The sequence below is a fragment of the Haplochromis burtoni genome, unplaced genomic scaffold (genome assembly GCF_018398535.1).
Source record: "Haplochromis burtoni strain Fernald_Lab_line unplaced genomic scaffold, NCSU_Asbu1 Contig_139, whole genome shotgun sequence".
NCBI lineage: Eukaryota > Metazoa > Chordata > Actinopteri > Cichliformes > Cichlidae > Haplochromis > Haplochromis burtoni.
Window position 1 is genome coordinate 784,945 of NW_024582500.1, and position 22,722 is coordinate 807,666.

General features: G+C 41.2%; 1 protein-coding gene across 3 annotated transcripts in view; it reads right to left on the bottom strand.

Annotated features, from left to right (window-relative positions):
• mgat5 (alpha-1,6-mannosylglycoprotein 6-beta-N-acetylglucosaminyltransferase) overlaps window positions 1–22,722 on the bottom strand; it is a 110,707-nt gene that overhangs the window by 81,083 nt on the left and 6,902 nt on the right. For 2 of the 3 annotated variants that reach the window (XR_006054804.1, XM_042224486.1), the window contains exons 2-3: window positions 13,215–13,681; window positions 3,961–4,125 (exon numbers count right to left, since the gene is read on the bottom strand). Coding sequence is in view for 2 of the 3 variants with exons in the window: in XM_042224486.1 (XP_042080420.1) it covers window positions 3,961–4,125; window positions 13,215–13,455 (406 nt within the window). In the remaining variant the exon portion in view is untranslated. The remainder of the gene's footprint in view (window positions 1–3,960; window positions 4,126–13,214; window positions 13,682–22,722) is intronic. The other variant, XM_005933928.3, reaches the window with a different exon arrangement.

Consider the following 22,722-nt stretch of genomic DNA (forward strand, 5'->3'; position numbering starts at 1 on the left):
CCGTTCGTTACATCTATCTCTATGCCTGGTGTGTGTGTGTGTGTGTGTGAAGAAGGAGATTACATAGACTCCATGCCAGGGGCAGAACTTTGGATGAAACATGGTTAGAGAGGTTGATTAGCTACATTAGCAACAGCGTGGTGAGACATGGCATCACATGCAGTTTGACCAGGCCCCATCTGCTTACTGCTAAGAAGCAATCTAAAGGCCACCATAACAGACATCTGTGCCCGTTGTCTTTGGCTGAAGAAAAATCGTACCATGTTAATGTAATTCCTCAACCTCTAATGAAACTTGTACAACACACAACGCAAGGCAGCTGCAATCTCAAGACAGAAGGAGCTCTTCACAATGTCTAAACAGTTGGCAGGGAACTACCAGCATTGTATGCAAATCATTCATGGCCTTATGTGGCTAAAGCCCTGGTTCATTTTTATTTCAGCAATGTGAGATTTAAAGGAGTGAGGAGTTAAAGACTCCTCACTCCAGTAGTTTTGGTTTGTAGTCTCTCTATGCGCCTCTTTTCTGTTCCCTCTTTCCATTGGAAACGGCGCAGTCCCAGAGCTGCTGCTCAGCTCCATCTTGATAGCAGCCTCCCTGAAAGGCAGGCGTGTTGCACTCACTGTCCAGATTCTTATCTCTGTAATTGCGTTCCAGTCAGGGAGGAGCACCGGTGGAGCTGGCAACAGCACTGCCCCTGCTCCAAGACAGAGGACATGCTCCAATGGAGGCTCTGGAGTGCTGGGGCCTTTAGTTCAACTATCAAGAGAGACATTGGTGCAGCTTTGTCAGCTTTGACATACATTCAGGCTCCAGATGTCTCTGAAGGGTGCCACTGGTTGTTTTAGGCCAACAGGCCACTGCAAGTTCACTGAGATGAGTCACAGGTCCAGCTACGATTTTTGTGGAACAGGGCAGTTCAAGCCAAGAGTGCTCTGACAATGTTTTATCACGATTGCCTGCAAAGGCGGGGCTCATTAACCGCCATCTAATGTCACAAAACCCGCTCCATCTAAGAAGTCTAGCCTTCCATAAACCTCTACAAATATTACATCTATTTTTTTTTATTCCATTTACATGTAATTATATGTAAGCTTTTTCTTCACTATCTGACAGCCACAGCTGCAATTAGCTACTGATTAATCTGCTAATTCCTTGGTTTGCAAAAATGTAATTAAGCTGTAATTAATGACAAGGTTTTATGCTCAAATTTAGGACTGGGTCATAATATTACATTTTGTTTGTGTGTTTGTTTTTAATTACATATTTTAATGCATAGATATATCTTCATAATGGAGATGGAATGGGACAATATTGTTGATATGGTTATGCTTTGATGTTGTATTACGTCTCCATCTGTACTTCACAGAGCAAGACAGTGCTGCTCTTTCAACAATGGATATAAATTTATATAATAAAGTTTGACAGGACACATTTATGTAATCTTAATCTGGGGCAACAGGTGCAAAGTTTGTTGATTTGCAGCAGACTGTGGCGGCTTTTGCCACAGTCTGGCGAAAACCAGTTTTTTGTGGGGTTTTTATTATTTCACAGAAATCTGGCGCTGCTCGATACTTTCACTGTTGATTTGACGAGTACATTCAAATACACCACTAAATAACCAATCAAAGCAGCAGCAGACAGCTCAAATATTTTATGAGGCGAATTTCCTCATTTTGTCAATGGAGTCTGGTGGAGCGTAACAGCTCTGCTTCCTCGTCGTAAAGGCCCGTCTGACAGCAGGTGAAGCAGTGAAAATGTTCTAAATATAGAATCCACTAAAACAGATATCGATTCCTTCTGTTTGGTGGCTAAAATTCATTTTGCTGCCAGCCGTGCCCACAGCAGAGTACGGCTTTATTTTCTGTACAGGTGGGGGGTGTAAATACTGCCATCAGCTACAGGTAACACAGTAACTGCAGATCAGAACCTTATGCAACCCCAAACAGACTGCAGTATTGTTACCCCAAGTAAAAAAACAACAACAAAAAAACACTGTTGTTATTTTGAACATGAGAAAGAATATGCACAATGGTTTTAATACGCTTACTGAAAACCGCTCCCGAATGAGAAACAATATGACTCCTGGTCTAAGGAGCTTGGAAAGAAAAGCATCTGGACATCTTTCACATCTCATCCAAGAAGCTTCAGAACTGAAGAAGCTTCTCTGATCAGAGGTGAAACGTCGTCAAGAAACTGAAAGATGTCCAGACGATTCAATGCATAACACTAACTTGACAATCTTGATCGACTGAATATCAACTATCAACTAAATCAACCGATGAGTCAAACATTTCGGCTTCACTAACAATTATAACAGCTTCTTTTAAAACGATCCCTGTCTTTTTTTTTTTTTAAAGCCCAGAGTACTCTGGCTTTTGATCACATCATTTTGAGTCATTTCACTGTACAAACGTTTCTATTAGTGGAAGAGCAGAGAACTCATAGAGGTACAGTCAAAGGCAACCTTCCAAAGATGCTAAAGAAGAGCAGAATATTGCTTTAGTGCCAGGCAAACAAACCAAGGTAGGTGAAAAGATGTGGCATTAGAACGACTGCAAAGCAGGCTTTGAATATCACAGAAACAGGAAGAGAAAGTGAGGGTTTGTTTTTTTTACTGAGCAATTCTAAAAGTCGGACACCGTCTGGAACCGTTACTATATTGATTACTGTTTTTTCATTATCACATTTTCTTTTTTTTAAATTTGCATTTGTTTCATAATGATGCATCCAAGGTTTACCGCGGCTCACAACAGGCCTGTGCAGGGTGGTTACATATATAGTTATCGAATATAGTTAAAGCAAAAAAAAAAAGAAAAAGAAGATGAAATAACAGTTTTTAAACAAAATAAAAAACAATTAATCTGTTTAGTTACTCAGCCATAAGATTTTTAATGCGACGCTGCCTTTTCTTTTAGATCTGTGGGCAGGTGATCTATGTTCTCTTCCCTGGAGGAAACTTCAACGGCTTCAATTTTCTAATAGAAACTGCCCTGCCCGTATATATGACTAGAACTTAATTTCCTTGGGCAGCTCTGAAAACAATATACATTCATTTCACACACTTTGGTCATGTAATTTACTCGGTGTTGCCTTTCAAATGTTCTACACTGTATCTCTTTGAATTCACTGCTATAAGAGTGAGTGGCCTGTTTATATCCTTGACAGGTATTTTCATCACAAACACTCACACTTTCATTCAACTCTACATAATTTTGTCGTATTCTTACCGTCCTTTGTCATGTGAAATAACAAATTCACAAAGGCCTCATCAGCACTTCCAAAATGATGGCGGCAGCACAGCACAGCAGTTCTCATTAGAATTACACTAATGCCAGTGTTTCTTTGAACATCTCAATCAGTCTAATCCAATTCTGCACATACTGCTTCGCTGTGCAGCTTCACATTCCTACTGTTTAATGCTGCGCAAACAACTGAGAGCAAGTCCCTCAGAGGGGTCTCAGAAAAACCAACACCTCATTCTCTCAGCTGGGCTGAATTCATCATCTGAAAGCTGGCAGGAAAATCAATGAAAACTAATAAAAGGGTCATGCAGCGTGAACACAGGCCTTATTTGAATCAAGTCCAAGGATGCGGTCTGGACCCATCAAGTGCAGTGGCAATACTGGGAAAGTTTAGCTAGCTGCATGCCGCAGGAAAGATATTGACTAGAGTAGTTTTAAAGAAGTTTTCTACAGCCACAATCAGCTTATTCCCATTTCTCAGTACTGTGTATGTATCAAACACTTCTAAAAGGATGAGTGCACAGAGACATTTATAGTCTTTCTAAGTGGCACAGGATCAATGACCACTGGAGCCAGGAAGGTGTCTGATTCTAAGCTTGTACTGATAACATTTACAAATCCAAATACAAAATAAATCCTTTAGACTGCCCCCCACCTTGGCACAGCATGCACACAAACACTCTATTCCAAAGCGAAAGAAGACTGCCGCACATACCTGCCACGTTTACTTTCTCTGAGTTTGGAGCACTGGGCGTAATAGTGCTGGTGCCGTTGCTCAGGTTGGGCCCTGTGCCATTGTAGATGTTCTCCACCTTGGACTCTAGCTTGCCCAGCCTCATCATGATGTTATCCAGCAGGACTGCGAGAGTCTTCTTCAGGTCTGCAAAATGAGAATGTTAAATTTTATTTCTCTCCAGCAAAAAAAAAAGCGGTGTGTCAGGTCCATGAGTTGGAGTAGAGTGCTTAAGTTGTCAAAGAGCTTAAGTTGTCAAAATCAACCTTTAATCTAAACAGTGGTGGGAAAGGCATCGATGGGGGATTTCTTCTAAAAGCTGAAAGTGTTGTGTGACTAAAGCAAACATTTTAAGGGAGAGGAATAAAAACCAGGCTAGAAATTTCTGAGAATTTTATAAAACCAAAGTTGGCACGTATCTTGCCCCTGTTTCCAGAAAACCAGTTACTTTAATGGTACAACTGCACAGTTGAGGTTTCAGCTGTGTAGTGGCAGGCATACTGGTACTACGGGATAGACGTAGGCAAGTGTATCTTTGATTTTTTTTCACTTACTCAATCTATAAAATATGATATTTGCTCAGTGCTCTTGTGGAATGAGAAAGAGAAGCTGTAACTTTGGACTGTAGCTAGCAACACTGTGAGATGGTAGTGCTTCTTCTGCTCTGGTGCAAGGTGGTTCACGTGTAGCTTCATGGAGCTCAACGAAGCAGAACAAGGACTACTACCGCCAGCTGCCATCTGAGTGTGAGATAGTCACCAAGTGGCACAAGTTGCTCCTAGAAGGATTTTGACTAAAGTCCTAACGCTTTTGTTTTAAATTTGGGGTCTCCAGCTTAAGTATCATGGTCCTGGGTCATTTTGACCCAGCGTTCTTTGTTTCCTTGTGTTTCTGTATCATGTTAAGTTCAATGTTTTACGGCTTAATTACCACAAAACGGAAAGGATAGTAGTTTCAAGATTACATTCTCTTTCTTTTGCTCTCCACATACTCCAAACACTGTTTATTCGTTTGCAGCAAAAACCAGCTCAAATATGGTTGGTCAATTGTGATATTTCTTTAGAAATCGACACAAACGTGCCATTAAAGCTGCCATCTGTAGTATGAGCAGTGGTATTCAGTCAGGACAAGCAAGGCAAGTAGTGCTTGCCTTTCTGTAAAAGTCCCCACATGGAACTGACTGAGGAAAATTGCTCAGCTATCTCTGACAATAAATAGCTTCAGCTTCAATGACAAGCTCAGGCCCTACAACAACACATTCTTGAGGCTTCAGGGACCAGCTTCCGGCTCATTTAAATATTAATGGGGAGCACCCGAGTCTTTGCAAATGACTTCCTGTTCCTCCAGTTTTGTGAGGGTCTTTGCATTTCCACGTAAATCTTTTCTAAATTTACTTTCATAAAACACAACCATGGCAAAATGCAGAACATGTAGGAACGTTCCTGACCAGTAGCCAGATAGATGAGGCCATATTTAGATTATATTTGCACAGTCACAATGCTTAAATACTGTATTTTTGGACCCATTTATCAAGGTACTTGTCTTGATACTTTAACCTGTAACAAATGCACTGGCATTTACAGAGAAATGTTAAGTTGTGTAAAGCTGCTGGAAATGCTACTCAGAGCACAGAGTATCCCCTACCATTGAAAAGCAAGGGTACATAGGTAACAGACGCAAGTCCGCTTCTATGAATACATCCACTCAAAAAGGTTATGCTAATGACTACCAATGGAGCCAAAGGCCATTACACAGCTATGCAAACAATGATAGCATTGAAGCTACAGCCAACAGTTGTTATTTATATTAGCCAGCAAAGCTAAGAGAGGTTACATAAAGATAACTTAAATGCAGCAACATCAGGAACACAAATGAATATTAGCGACAGTTTAAATGTCATGTTATGTAGTTAACAGAGAGAAAACGCCTACGCTTGCTAATTTTCATTGAGAGAAAAGGTCTGAGATACTCTTAAAAGCCATAGCCAGTTATATTATTTGTATATTGGCTTAAATATCTACTGAACTAATCCAAAATGACTCAGGGTTGCTTTACTCAGAAGATGGTAATTGCTGCTTGTCTGTCACATGTAAACACCACTTTTTCCCGCGCCATGCTGCATTTAACACGCCATTTTTCATCACGTCAGACAGATTGGCAATAGGACAACGAGGCCTGGCACAGCACCACCAGTATGTTTCGTGTGAAGGGAAAGGCCAGAGCATTTGTCTGATTTGGACGAGCCGAGGTATGCTGGGAGGAGCAGATGTACAGAGAGCAGCTCGGTGACACCAGGAAGAACCCAAACAGAAAGCTTTGCCATGCCAAGCTATTGGGCCGAACATAATATATTCACCCCAGAAACAGAGCCCTGTGCCTTCTGACTTCAGGCCGAATAACACAGAGATTCATTAGACTTGTTTAAAATTTCATTTGGTACGTCTTTCCAATAGGAGAGCAAAAGATAGAAACTTCTAGCTTATGTGACAGATGTATGAAGTTATAGTGTGCATATGTTAAATGTTCCTCACAACAAGAGTCCAAACACTGTCCATGGTCACTCCAGTTAAACCAGACTTACCTGAGCAAGCCAGTACCAATTTACCAATTGTGTTTATTAGCATTAAGCATGAGTACTGGAACCAGTATTAAATAGGCACACGCAGACACCTAGACAAAAAGGTACAGCTATTGATATTTATGCAATGTTAATATATGCGATACCAACATAGCTGACATTTTAAAATTCCTAAGTGTCACTGGTAATGACACTTAGGGTCGAGGGATTATTCTTGATGTTGCCATGTTTCTCTGTGCTCTACTGTCACGGCTGACAGAGCAAAATGTTCAAAGGTTTGTGCTCACTTTACTGTATTTAATGAAAAATGGAGCTCAATGTGATATTCCGCATGTAAAAGGTTAGATGCTCTGTAAAAACCCTGACACATATACAAATCTGACTTCAAACTAAATTTGAATCAGTGCAGTGTACAGGGAGTGCAGAATTATTAGGCAAATGAGTATTTTGTCCACATCATCCTCTTCATGCATGTTGTCTTACTCCAAGCTGTATAGGCTCGAGAGCCTACTACCAATTAAGCATATTAGGTGATGTGCATCTCTGTAATGAGAAGGGGTGTGGTCTAATGACATCATCACCCTATATCAGGTGTGCATAATTATTAGGCAACGTCCTTTCCTTTGGCAAAATGGGTCAAAAGAAGGACTTGACAGGCTCAGAAAAGTCAAAAATAGTGAGATATCTTGCAGAGGGATGCAGCAGTCTCAAAATTGCAAAGCTTCTGAAGCGTGATCATCGAACAATCAAGCGTTTCATTCAAAATAGTCAACAGGGTCGCAAGAAGCGTGTGGAAAAACCAAGGCGCAAAATAACTGCCCATGAACTGAGAAAAGTCAAGCGTGCAGCTGCCAAGATGCCACTTGCCACCAGTTTGGCCATATTTCAGAGCTGCAACATCACTGGAGTGCCCAAAAGCACAAGGTGTGCAATACTCAGAGACATGGCCAAGGTAAGAAAGGCTGAAAGACGACCACCACTGAACAAGACACACAAGCTGAAACGTCAAGACTGGGCCAAGAAATATCTCAAGACTGGTTTTTCTAAGGTTTTATGGACTGATGAAATGAGAGTGAGTCTTGATGGGCCAGATGGATGGGCCCGTGGCTGGATTGGTAAAGGGCAGAGAGCTCCAGTCCGACTCAGACGCCAGCAAGGTGGAGGTGGAGTACTGGTTTGGGCTGGTATCATCAAAGATGAGCTTGTGGGGCCTTTTCGGGTTGAGGATGGAGTCAAGCTCAACTCCCAGTCCTACTGCCAGTTTCTGGAAGACACCTTCTTCAAGCAGTGGTACAGGAAGAAGTCTGCATCCTTCAAGAAAAACATGATTTTCATGCAGGACAATGCTCCATCACACGCGTCCAAGTACTCCACAGCGTGGCTGGCAAGAAAGGGTATAAAAGAAGAAAAACTAATGACATGGCCTCCTTGTTCACCTGATCTGAACCCCATTGAGAACCTGTGGTCCATCATCAAATGTGAGATTTACAAGGAGGGAAAACAGTACACCTCTCTGAACAGTGTCTGGGAGGCTGTGGTTGCTGCTGCACGCAATGTTGATGGTGAACAGATCAAAACACTGACAGAATCCATGGATGGCAGGCTTTTGAGTGTCCTTGCAAAGAAAGGTGGCTATATTGGTCGCTGATTTGTTTTTGTTTTGTTTTTGAATGTCAGAAATGTATATTTGTGAATGTGGAGATGTTATATTGGTTTCACTGGTAAAAATAAATAATTGAAATGGGTATATATTTGTTTTTTGTTAAGTTGCCTAATAATTATGCACAGTAATAGTCACCTGCACACACAGATATCCCCCTAAAATAGCTAAAACTAAAAACAAACTAAAAACTACTTCCAAAAACATTCAGCTTTGATATTAATGAGTTTTTTGGGTTCATTGAGAACATGGTTGTTGTTCAATAATAAAATTATTCCTCAAAAATACAACTTGCCTAATAATTCTGCACTCCCTGTAGTTGGCTGCTTTAGGTCTGATGCTGATGGGATTTGCCAAACTGTTAAAGCAACTGTTTCAACCTCGAGTCAAGATGAGACTGCTTTGATGAAGTTAGGATACAGTTAACATTCCTTTTTTTTTTAAAGCGTATTCAAATGATCTTATCCTTTGTTTTTTGGTTTTGTTTTGGTTTTATTCCAGAAAACTAACAGCCCCAGCTTACACAAAGCCGGTGGACTATGTAATCAGACTCTATGCATAAAAATTGCCACTTTCCATATATCATTAGATTTGGAAGAGGCAGTAGCTATACCCTCTCTGTTGAGCAACAACACCTGCAGGTAAGAACCATAACAAATTCAGTTTGTTTGGGTTTTTTGGACATTTTCTGGAATGCACTAAAGGTTACGACATCCGATTTCTGAGGAATCTCGATCACAGCACTAGCGAGTTGGATCATAGCATGAGCTGAGAAAGTTAAATTGCAATACTTTGAGAACTTTAGGGGGATTATCCCAGCCCTTGACCCTGGAGGAACATTAATAAACACCAGCACATCTGCTTAGTAGGAAATGAAAAACATCAGTGACTATAACCACCATCATGTCTTTATTTTATAGTAAAATGTGGAGAGTAGCATCGATAGGAGTATTTATCAAGTGAGGAAGTAATATCTGTCACTATAATTACTATAGTAAAACGTGAGGCTTCACTATAATTAAATGTGAGATTGTGATTCAAAAACCTTCATCAGGCTGTGTGTTGCTGTGAATAATGCTTTGACCTGTCGTTGTGTGCATTAAATGTGCTGCCAGGTAAGCTGGATGAGTAATGGCACACCTAGGGAAACATTTCTGCCGGCCTCCATCCTTCTTATTACGGTGATGCACTTGCAAAAACAAACCCTGCAGCAATAAACATAGTGAAATTCATTCTGTTATAAACAATAGTGTCAAACTAGGCAATGATGTGGTTACACAATCACCTGGGACATTTCATTAGGCTCGTGAGCATTAAAAAGAAGTGAAGTGATGACCTGGAGGACTGAGAACCTTCACAGACATATTAAAAAGAAGTGATTACACAGAAACATAAGCCCAAAGCATTTATCAGCAACCCCTGTTCTTTCCTATCATCCACAACCAAAAGCTCAATCCAGCCAGGCAGTGGGCTCCATCTGACTGACCGTAGCAAAGAGCAGGGAAGCACATGGTGACCTACCATCCTGGAGAGGACGAAGAAAAGCAACATACCGAGGCTGCCGGGCCAAGCACAGAGCACAAGAGCTTTATATGTTTCCCAACCATGAAAGAAATCCACAATAACTTGATAGCTACATGGTAACAGCAGATCGTTCCAACCAGTTCCATGGATCAGTTTTGGAAAGGCGGAAGAGTAAAGCTCATATTCAATCATATTCATTTCTAACAGCCTTTTTATTCAGGTTTAAAACTGACGCTGGCTGGTCAAGTGAGATGACATGACTGAAAAACTCTGCTTTCCCTGTCAGCTGCTCAATCCCTCATAACGTTATGTTCACTTGATGGGAAGTTTTCATTGCACTTGCAGTGACCTAACATTTTCTACTAGCATGATCATAAATGGTAAATAAAATGGTAAATGGCCTGTATTTGTATAGCGCTTTACTTAGTCCCTAAGGACCCCAAAGCGCTTTACACGTTCAGTCATCCACCCATTCACACACTGGTGATGGCTGCCCTGGGGCGCACTGACAGAGGCGAGGCTGCCGAACACTGGCGCCACCGGGCCCTCTGACCACCACCAGCAGGCAACGGGTGAAGTGTCTTGCCCAAGGACACAACGACCGAGACTGTCCAAGCCGTTGAATTGAAACATTGAATGAGTTGAAAGAAAACAGCAGCGCTACTGACAGTTCAGCCTATCCTTAACAACTCACTTGAGTATCAGTGTCATAAATCAAAAGTGAGCTTGTCTAACTTTTCAACTTGTATCAGACTCCTTTCATTAAGTTTTAAAGCTTCTTCCATAGTAAATAAAGCTGGACGATTCTCACTTGGCATGGACACCTGAGGTAAACGGTGGACTGACTCTGGGGCAGATCCAGGCCAAACAGCAGCAGAAACACGCCAGCTGGCGCTATGGAGTATGACATGTTTATAATGTTTTGATCTCTCTTGGATAACTAAAACATGTTTGTCCTGTAGCAGCCACTGTAGCTAGGGTTATGCACTTGAAGTGTGAGATGTAAGATAACCGAAGCCAGTTGACTGCAATCTACTGAAATATAATTGAAACATTTTACACACTGAAAACTAAAACAGAAGACTTAATAAAGCAGGAACACAATGTCCACTTTAAAGTTGCTTGAAGAAATGAGCTTGAAAGAAATTATAGTTAGGAAGCAAAACAGGGAATTCAATATACTTGTACTAAAGGGATTTCTACCAATCAGAACCATATATTTCAAATGTAATTCACAAATCCACTTTCTCATTCACTTATTCAATTTAAGGTTACAGGGTGCTGAGTCTAACACAGCTTTCATACAGTGAAACGTATTTTACATCCTAAACAAGCTGCCAGTTCAATGCAAGGCCAATCCAGAGACACAGACAATCATTCATGCTTACAGTCACACCTATGACCAATTTAGAATCACCAATTAATCTAACAAGCATGTTTTTGGACTGTGGGATGAACCTGGAGTACCCACAGAGAACCCATGCAGTCACACGAAGAACATCTCCACACAGAAAGGCCCCAGCCGGCTGATGATGTGAACCCAGGACTTTCTTGCTATGTGGGAAATCAGCTACGAGTGGTTCTAAGTACTCCCCCACTAATTCAATCTTCCTAAAAATACACTTTTACCTGTTGATGAATTCAGTTCATATAGTAGCACAGGATTTTTAAAAATCTAAATATAACCCTGAAGATGTTTTTAAACACCCGCAGAGAGAAAGAAATACCTGAAATCTTTCAGCGACTGGCTGTGTACAAAAAGGCTTGGACTCACTGATTAGATGCTTCTCAACATGTGGGTTTCTTAAAATTATCCTGACCATTAAAAGCAACTAAGTGGCCCAAATCAGCTTTCAGGAGTTACAGTATTAAAACCACATGCATTAAGATGGCATGGGTCATTTATGGGTGGTAAAGGAGGAAACGCTGTTTCCCAGTAAACTCATTACGAATTGTATCAAGCCAAACACAGGAAGCACAGAGGATCCCAGTGCTCGGCTATCTAATCAAGGACTTGAAATGGACTGTGATGGGATATTGGACGCCGGTCAGCAGACTGCTACAGCAGTGTGAAAATCAATCGATCATATAAGGGAACAAAACAAACTGGACAGGAATCTGTTCCCTGGAACGACAGGCTGATGTATTACAAATAAATCTATGGATGGGGCTCAGACCACTTTACCCCAAACAAATCACAGAGTTTACAGGAGGATAGGTCCCATGCAAATGCACTTCAAGTCTGGGCAATGAAAGCAGCACAAACAAGCAATAATAATGACTTAATATAATAATGCAGATGTTGAAGTTTATTTCCTCCAAGCAGCTCAGATGACACTGCTGAGTTAAATGTTTTAAGCAGAGCCTGATTACTGGCAGTAATTTGGAAAGGAAGACGTTTTGCGTAGGGACCTGAATTTTTTCCACATTCTGCATGCACTTGAAATACATGAAATAAACAAAAGCAGTTTAATGCGTGTCAGAAAAGGGGGGGAAGCAGAAATTTGACACCCTATGCTACCAGCGCACTTGTTTCTCTTCTCGCTCTGGCTCCTTCTTCACGTTCCTAATCTCCAGGAGCTCTACTGTATCCTGTTGTTTCTCTGGGCATTAGAGAACAATCAATTCCAATCTCAGGTTTCTAATGAAGCCTCCCATTGAGCCATACAGGTCTATTAATGGCATGAATAACTTATTGATGGCTCTTCTGGACCTGTGCTATTACAGTATTATGCTCCAATGCAGCCGTATTGACGTTAAAGCTCCCGAACATTTTTTTAAAAATAGAGCCGATGCTGCACCTGTTCAGGAGGCAGACAAGTGGAACTATTCCATCCAATTTAAAGAAGATGTGGAAACAGAGGCCAACAGCCTAAAATAACTGTCTTGAATTTTGCTATGCTTCACACTTAAACATGTACATGTATCTGGCCTTTTACACTTAAAGTGACACATTTACAGCACTAAAATAACCAACCATACCCAACCTTAAACCTGGAGAGCGATATCAGTAAGATGGAGATGGGGGGCACTATCAAGAGAATCAGGTCAAATGATTTTCTTCAGCTCTTACATACCACGCACCAGGAAACGATCTGTTTCATATGCATTTGCACTTCTGCAAATACTCTGTGGTCTAAGCAAGGAAGCAGCTTTAATAAGGGTGTGTATAACGCCAAGTACAGGCCCACCCCTTGTGAGCACTAAGTGCCCCAGACTACTTGCAAATCACAGCAGTCTCACAGAGATTCATACTCCAGAGGTCAAACACTGATTGATGACATGCACTGTCAGGTATGTCCCAGAAATGTTCAGCTCTGGAAGCATGTGTCAAACTATTTTGTGACTGATTGAGACATGCATCCTGGCCTTGCTGAAGAGCACATTTGGCGACAAAGATTCTGTAGTAAAGGTAGAAAGATTGCTCTTGTTTGCTAAAATCAGAGCAGCCATGTCAGCGAGTCGACTACTCACCGTAAGCCGTCATGGTTCCAACATACGGACCATCCATGACACTTTGGTTCTCCTCAGCCAGTGCTTTGATGTAGCGCTTGCTAAGGTCGAGGATCTGCTGACGCAGCACGGCACTGTTCTCATGGCTGGCTCGCTGCTGGATGGTGAAATGCAGCAGCATCATGCCCCAGATGAAGCCGAAGCTGACCAGGAAGAAGCCCAGCTTCTGAGAGGACAGTTTCCACAGGAAAGGTGTAGCCATGCTGACAGGACAGAGACTTGGAAGAGCTGTACTGACTTTGACTGGACAGGGGGAAAGATAAAGAGTTGGGCAAGAGGAATCAGGAGGGCAGGCGAGGCATATCTGTGTCAGTTGGAGCGACTCCGGCAGTTTTTGGAGGGTGGCATGCAGCTCGTCACCGTCATGATTTCCTTCTTTGATCCATCCTCACCGCTCAGTAACATCTCAGGGGGCAGAGTCCAACCTGCTGCAGAAAACACAAACAGAGGAAGGAGAGATCAGGAGTTAGGTAGTTGCTTTGCTAAACTCAGATAACAAGGGAGTTGCCTTCCCTACCCCAATCCCACATGACCATGATTAATTTAAAACACTGATAACCAAGAGAGGTTTGGCAGTTTGAGATATAACTTACAGTAAACTGAGGTGGGGTCCTATTACAAGCATGCACAACATACACACACTCAGCCACATGCCCATATGTAACTAGCATGGAAATACTTCACTGTAAGTGAAGTATTTACCAAAGTAAACAACAAAACTACTTCAATCACCCTCACCCAGATAAACATGAAGATTTTAAAAAAGCCAACAAAGGCAAAGTAGCTAAAGTGTTAGCTAAACCTATCCCGAGCTCAGAGCCAGCAGCCTCAGTATGAGCCTCGGTATTAGCAGCGAAAAGATTAAAGCAGTTAATGAGCAAAACTGTGGAGATGAAAACGAGAAAAGGGCCAATGTCCTGTTATTTGTTAAAGTTAAAAACTTAGTGAAAAATGATGCAACAACACAACATTTGTTTTTTGTGCACCGCAACTCCTATTCAGTTAAATATTTGTAGTTGATTCAAGTAACAGACCACTTCACTTGTTTCAGTAACGTCCTGGAGTTTTGAGGTAACTATGAAGTTTAAAGCATGCAATTTAGTTGAACAAATTCTTGAAAATGAGTAACTGGGTGGAGGTGCTTAATGTTAGTGAAGCGTACTTCTCCTCCACTATTAGTTTGAGAAGATCAACCTGTTTCTAACTGCAGCAGGCCACACACAACGGAGCCGGAGCACACCCAGCTGAGGGCTGCTGTGCTCAGTGTGTGGAGGCTCATTTAATGTGGCATGGTAACACACCAAATCTGACTAGTAAAAAAAAACAAAACAACAGAAAAAAAAAGGAAAAAAGAAGAAAAAGAAATGACTTTAATGCTTTTGCGACTCTTGAAACAGAAGCAGTCTTGTTTAATCCGGATAGTATCGTGTGTGACTGATGTTGCTGTGTGAATGTTTAAGCAAAAGGGTGTATACTGTCCCTGAAATAAAAACATTTGAATAGCTTACAATTTATCTTCCTCGCTGACAGGTGAGAACACAAACAGAATTTTAAACCCTTTCACTTTTTGTCATTGCACTCTCATGTTCGCAACACGTTTAGAGAGGGGCTCAGACTTGGTCTGCGTGTGGGGTCGGACAGCAGTACGTGAGTTTGAGGCGTACAGGTAAACACAGTAAGGCGAGACAAGCTGAGCTACAATTAATTCATCAGTTAATACGGGGCCTGGGTTTCACTAACATTTAAATTATTAATCAACCAGTTGTTTAATAATTGTCTACAACTTCCAACAGTCTGAGACAGTCTTGCCTTTTCAGCAGCTGTTTGTGGTGCTGTACTAAATGAACTACACTTTTTTTTAAGCTCAGTTGTTGATATTCGTTTAAAAAAAAGAAAGAAAGAAAAAAGTCTACTATTCAGAATAAATTCACACTTGAGTTTGGGGGACACAGACTTTGAATCTTTTCAAGTCACAGGAAAAGAGAGTTTTTAGAACTATTTCTTCTCATTTTAAGTTTTTAGAGCATGCCCGATGAAGAATATCAAAAGCCCATCACTGAATTCCAGTCAGCAGAAGTTGTACACATGTGGCATCGTACCTTGATGAATAGCTGGAATGCAGGTTTGCACATAGCACGTGTAATCTGTCCAGTCAGCAGCCTGTATATGCTTCTTGCATCAAACCGCCCTTCTGCTGTGCTTGTAGTATCGCTCATTTTGTGAGATTTAAATCGCATGGAACCTCCGAGCTAAGCAGGTTACAAGACTGTTATCCCGATATAAGACATTTATCAGCCCGACAATGATATATATCACAAAAAATTTACATTTTCTGTCAAATCTGTAAATCTCGGGCAACTCGACTTGCGTGACGTGTTTTCCTGGGCGTCATGTACCTGGAGTCTAGTTTTGAGCGATGCTTGAAACTATACATTTTAAGATGCAAGTTGTAATGGCTGCCATTTTCTTTGCGATTATTTATTACGCGGCGTGCTGCTGGGAAAAGCCTGTTTTAACGTTTGAGTCTAAGGTTTATTTGGAGCACCTGACAACTCTTCTTTGCTTCTCATCCGTAAACTCTCTCCACACTCTTTCACGTGATTCTTGTGTATGTGTTTGAGTCTGATATGGGGTCCAGTTTCCTGCATAATTTCCACAGTACAATCTTCTGGTCCGTGTCAGACTTTTCATAACCAAACCATGTCCATGCTACAGAGGGAGCCCCTCGTTTAGGAATAAGGTCCTGGATTTGTTTTGACTGGTCTTTCTGTTTGTCATCATCTCAGTTTATTTTAAAAAATCTCAACAGGATCTTCAGCTTTATTGTGAAAGGTTTATGTGGAAAATAACAAGCGGATGACGGAGCCACACGCTGGTTTTACCGTCGTTCTTGCTAACGACAATGCATAAAAACAGTCACTTGACCATCAGTAGTGTAGATATTTTAAATATAAGAGAAAGGGAGAACTTTAAGAAATTAATATAGCCACTAAAGCGACCATCAAAACCATGAAAAAATATTGCCGTGAACAGTTTATTTTGCGACACCATGAAACAAACGAAAGCGTAAGATGAAACGATAGACGTTTTCATATCATCATCCGATATATATCGTTATATTGAATAGCTCTACACCGAAGCCATATGCTGAGTTATATTAAAGAAAAGATAACAGAATGGAGCCATAACAAGAATAACAGGTCACCTTTAACCTGCAACTCCCGCGCTAATCTTAGCAGAATATACTTGATGAGAGTACTGAATACTCCGGTTATTATTTACAGCAACAGGAAATAACGTTTATCAGAAACACACATCATTAATATTAATCTATGCTGGTGCCTGTGTGTGCTGTAAACAAGCAGCTACCAGATATCTTATTAACCAGCATTTGCGTGCATGCCTGACCACATGAATGAAACCGAAACAAACATCCCTTTTCTGATTATAACGCATTGTTCTGTTCTCTGCCGTGCGATCAGCTTCTTGTAGAGAAAACCTCACCAGGCTAATCAGCATAAACATTCAACTCTAATTTGCTGCACTCCCTGGCTTTATAGCTAGCTGAACATAACTGCGCCATTATCAGCAAATTTGGCTTTAACCATCAAGCTTTTGCCCATAATGTAAAATGAGGCTGCCCTGCAGCACTTTTTGGAGCTGTTAAATAGTTCAACGAGTATTAACTGATGACCTCTAGGCAATTTCTGCTAAGCTAAATAAATGCCTCTGGCTTTAAGCATTATGCCACAGCAACAACAACATCAAAAAACCCCAAGCAAAACAAGCAAACAAACAAAAAACTTTACAGCACGCAGTCAAGCCAAAACAAAAAAGATGTGATGTCATCTGCATTCAGCCGCTGCTGCTGTAAACGAGGGTAAGTGTGAGGAGAGGATTTCTGCAGCCTTGCTTCTGAACTGCGTCTTTCTTAGACCCTTTTAAAGCAGCTCTAACCAGGTCAAAACCACAGCCGCTTGCATGAATGCAACACTTTGAAAAACCCCAATACTCTTAACTACAACACCACATGCTCCTGCCTATATCAGAATTACTGAATTTGTTGAACATTTACAGAGGAATATTCGTCCTGGATCTAAAGCACAGCAAAGATGGATACGCCAGCAATTAAGATCCGAAAGGAAATCATCAGCACCTTCCCAAGAAACACAAAAGGCAGCCACACAAAGGCTCTTTTCACCTTCCATCCATCAGCTTCATAAATAGGTCAGAGACAGCTGCGAGCAGCTTCCAGCAGGGCTGGAATCTCACTGCAGGTTATGACACACCATAAATGTTCAGTCATTTAGGACGAAGGTCTGTTTTTGCTTTTTGCGTGCACAGAAATGGTTTTATACATTTGTACAAATATGACATTGTCAGAAATTAAGCCAATTCTGTATTCTGTCTTTCGGACATTTACTAGTCCAATTTGCTTTGTGATGTGTGCATAACGGGAACGACAATAAAAAAAGGCAAGAAAGAAAAATCTCGGTACTTCACTGTGAATTCATAAGACAAGCCTTTGGCAGCAGCGCTGGCAAATCTGCAGTGCTGATAACATCGGATGTCTCTCGCTGCTCGGGACTCTGTTGGAGGAGGGCACGAAAAAAGGCTGGCAGTGCTCTCTAGTTGGGCGCTGACAAGCATGGGAAGCTTTGGGGCTGTTTATCAGAAAGGAACGCTGCTCAGACAACCCCGTGGTACATCGCTGTAAGATGCACGAGCCAAAACCTACACAGAACACTGACTCAACCGCTTCGGTTTCTGAAAACACACATAGTCCCAGTTGGTGCCAGCTCTCTCGTCTGACCTGATTTCCTGCATCTATCCATCTTATTTAACTCTGAAATCCATAACCCCTTTGTTAGGAGGCTTTCTGATGTCCTGTGATCCCTAGAGAAAGGAGCAATGCAACCATTCAGCCCCCAGTGGTGCATATATTGCCTCTCAGTTGCCTTCTGGTTTCTAATTCAGGATCTTAATTAGTCTGGCAGGGAGCCCCCTGGCTCTCACCAGCAACAGCCCACTGAAACTCGGTGTGATGACAGCCGGCTACGGTAGCAGAAAATATGATCTGTGGCAACTTGAGATGATGACATAACTACCTGCTGAATGGCCATTTCATTGTTGGAAGAAATGGCAGTGCATCAAACTCTGAAGGTTCAAGAGGCGACGGTAAAGATAAAAACAACTGAATCATTCAGTTCTGACAGAAATCAGTGTCCTCCCAGAGCAGTGGCAAAGTTCTTTATCCTGCTGGGACAAAAGCAGTGAAATTTAAGCTTCAGCTGTTGAGCTTAAAGCAGTGTGGATTAACCCTATGTGCTCCAGGCAGACCTGGCACTGATATTAGACTTTCAAATGCAGTTTCTGTGGTGGCATTTCTGCATAGCTGCAACAATAGCAGCAAGTTTCACATCGACAGAGAGGGTGAACTGTAACAGCTAAGAGTATGATGGTGCCGATGACAGAAAACAAGCATCCAAGGCAAACTTCTAGTTGTCTAGCTGGAATTAAAACTTTGTGTTAAAAGGATGAGGACTAAAACTCACATTTCCATAAAAATAGGATTTCCCACGATAGAAAGAGGCCTTTTTTGGCCGCTCCCTTGAGGGAGGAGTATTTCCTCCCAGTCTCAAACCCAGGACCTTTTACGCATTAGGCAAACATAAATATAGATTGTGTTTTATAATTTCTGTCCCCTTACTTGATAAGGTTTCTGCTTTCTGTCTGAAGATCAACAGTGTTAACATCAACTGGAACTGCTGTTTGGCATCTTTCCCCCAGAAAGTGTTCTTCATCAGAGCCACATTTACATACTTTAAATATGTTTGAAACGAGTCTAGCTATGCATCAAATGCTGCCCAGGTCAGTATTCAGTCTGTGTGTGCAGCGCTTCTTCCCCAATTCCACAGTAGTGCAACTGTTATAAAAACAATTAGATCGCTGTAAATATGCGGGGGATTTTCCAACTACATTTGAAGGCATGCATTGAATTCTGTCCAATAGCCTTAAGGCCACTGCTGAAATTCAAGTCGTGAGGAAGGATTATAATCTAAAAAAAGACAGTGATCAACAACAACAACAACAACAACAACAACACTGGCAAACACAGACCATGAGGTTTTTCTTTGAGGGAGACGTCTTAAGGGTGTGTGTGTGTTTTACTGTCAGAGTAAAAACCGTAAATAAAAGATAGGTGTAGCCACTGTTACCTTACCCAGTGGTTTCAAAACTCCGGATCTTGAAGTTTCAATGTTAGCATTATGCCAACTGTCATGTTTTTTTGAGGCCATGGCCATATTTAGAGATGCTCGGCAGTTCCCAGCTAATGTTAGCAAGCTTAATTAGTAATGTGCATATACAGCAAGTGCTAAGTAACAGAGGAATAGAACCTGGACCACATGTATCTTGGACACACTTCAAACCAGAGTTGTTATAGTTTAGCATTTTGTTATTCAATTGTATTTTGGGATTCATTTTCAATATTTGTCTTAATTCAATTTAGTTACAGTTCATTTTCAGAATGTTTTTTTCTTGTTTCAGCTTTTCAGAAAATCTTTTTGTTCTGGTTCACTATAATAACCCTGCTTCAATGGCCCCGAACTTAAACCTTACAAGTATCCAAAAGAATGAGAAAATTATTAACTGCAAATAGAAATTAGAAATATTTTTATAGTAGTCTGTGCACATGTTAAATGATACACATGGTTAAAATCGGGAACTTTAACATGGAAGTTGAATGGGGATACACGTGGTCCTACAGTTATTAACATCTATGAGATGATTTTTTAGCCCCAGAGGTTGCTGCTTGCATCGTTTTAGTTTAAAAACAAAAAATGACAGACAGAATTTAATTTCCCTTTAAAAACTACATTATGAATGTAAAATTTCATGTGCTAGCTACAGTATATAACAGACTCAGCAAACTGAAGACACAAATATGAAACTGTGTCAATTTTGGAGTCACCACTAGTGGCGCTATCTGCGATTAAGTACCTTCATCATGTATAGCCTGTCCAGCTCTTACAAATGTCTGTTCAGATTAACCAAAGCCCTTATGGTTGCTCTAGGCAGTGTTGGGGAGTAACGGAATACATGTACCGCCGTTACGTATTTAAAATACAAAATATGAGTAACTGTATTCCGTTACAGTTACCGTTTAAAAAGGTGGTATTCAGAATACAGTTACTTTGTTGAAATAAATGGATTACACTGCGGTACTTTCCTGTTTCATTTTGTCGCGGGTCAGGACTGTTTGGGTTTTGTTTGACAGCTACGTTCTGTTGTTCCAGGCGGCAGCGTTACGGTTGCCATGGTTACAGGGCGACGCTCTCTCTCTCTCTCTGCGACTGTGTGTTTCCTGGGTGAGAGAGCGCCTTTTCGTTGTTGTTGTTGTTGTTGTTGTTGTGCTAAGCTAACAGGCAGAATGCTACAAGCATAGCTCTAAAGAATGTAGCATCATGGGCAGTGTAGTCCGTGTTGCAGGGAGAATGGACTGCCATACACGTTATGGGTCTGTGAGCGCGAGGAGGGAGAAAAAGGGGAGTGGAAAGGTACGAGTTGTCATCGAGGAAAAACGGGAGCTGGAAGCATGTAAATATAATAATAACCACTGCAGCCAAGAAGAGTGCCTGACGAGCCCAGTTGTAAGTAAGCTATTAAGACTCGACTGTACACCGTGTTCGTGTTTTCCTCCGAAAACAATAAGTTCCGTTGGAGCAGCCTTTCAACGCCTCTCTCTGTCTCTCGCAAGAAAAGTTGACCCACACAACAAAGTAAAGCTATTTTTCGGCTACGAGCCGACAGGGACCCCGCCGTATTAGTCAGAGGTCCCTTTACTACAGTTCGGAGTCGCGGACCTTCAGTAATAGTAATAAATCACACAGCAATAGTACATTCACGTTGTTGTAAAAAGCATGATAATATATTAAGTAATCCAAAGTATTCAGAATACGTTACTGTCATTGAGTAACGTAACGGAATACGTTACAGAATACATTTTGGGGCATGTATTCTGTATTCTGTAATGGAATACATTTTAAAAGTAATCTTCCCAACACTGGCTCTAGGTCATAGCAGTATCAAATACAATTGCTTACAATCAGTGCTATCAGTCTAGCCTGGTGCAATCATGGCCAGGAGGTTTATTTTCCCTGCATTCTCTGTAAAGTCACAGGGATTAAGAGTAAAAAAAATGATATCTCATCATTGTCAATCATCTCTGGCTTCACTATCCTTCCACAGGAGTCCCAATCACATAACCTTTGCCCTCATACGATTATGAACAGGACATGCAGCAAAGCGAGATACAGGCTCCATCCATTTCCTCCACATCTGAGATTAGAGCTGAAAATAACTTCCTTTAAAGTGCAGTTTAGGGGATGTTTCATAAAGGTGAAGCAGACTCAGGGAGGTCTAGATTAATCCCACTGCATTGCTTCAGGCCTAAAATAAAGAGAATTCAACTGAACTGAAAAAAAGCATACACTAAGAGCTTGTTGCATAAGCACAAAAAGTAGTGAAATATGCTCTAGATGTAGCCTCAGCCATCAATTATTGATCAGCTTTGAAAAAGGATCCATTTTCCCCGTGAATATAAATAGGGTCTTGACTTCTCACATCCAGGTGACCGCAGAGCTCTCAGGTGGTGACAACCAACAGCCTTACTTTGTCTGACTTTTGCGATACACATTCTTTTAGGATTAATGCTATCGTCCAAAGACAGAATTAGTGTTCGTGTTTATTATGATTAAGCACCTAAAAACTAACTGAAATTCCAGAAAAACCTGCACACACACACAACTTAGCTGAAGCTCTTCTTGTCCCTTTGACTTTCTAGCCTTTCCTTCCTGCAGACGAGCACTGTCAACAAATATGCCAAATTCAATTGTATAACTAAATGTTGAAAGAAAATAACGTTCAATAGTGAAAATGAAACAAATGAGGGAAAGCAGTACTGATGCAAGCAGTGTGGGGTTGTTGAGTTTCCCTTTGAAGACACTGGGGGTAGATTCAACTTGAGAGAAACGTCCTCAATGACGACTGAAAATGCAAAGCATTTCTACCAGAACACACTACGCAGCTCCATTGTTAGCAACAAACATGTTTGGAATGAAAAAAGAAAACCATTACAAAAGAAATATCGGCTCATGTATCAGAATATCAGCCTTTAAAGGCATGAAATATTGGTATCTGTATCAAGCTTAAAAAGCCTGTATCGGTTGGGCTAGTCGGTCAAATGAATGTATTTAATGCACAGTGCCAGTTGCCAGCCAGGATATTACAAAGCCACAGACCACAACAGGGAACTGCAGCCCTTCTAATGTGTAGGTAAGGTATAAACATGTTTATGCTGAACTATAACTACTTATCAAAGCAGTTATTATGATTTTTGGTTCTCTTGTGGATTATAATGCAATATTTGAATGATCTGACCCTGTGTCTTTGTTTTGTATTTTGCTTG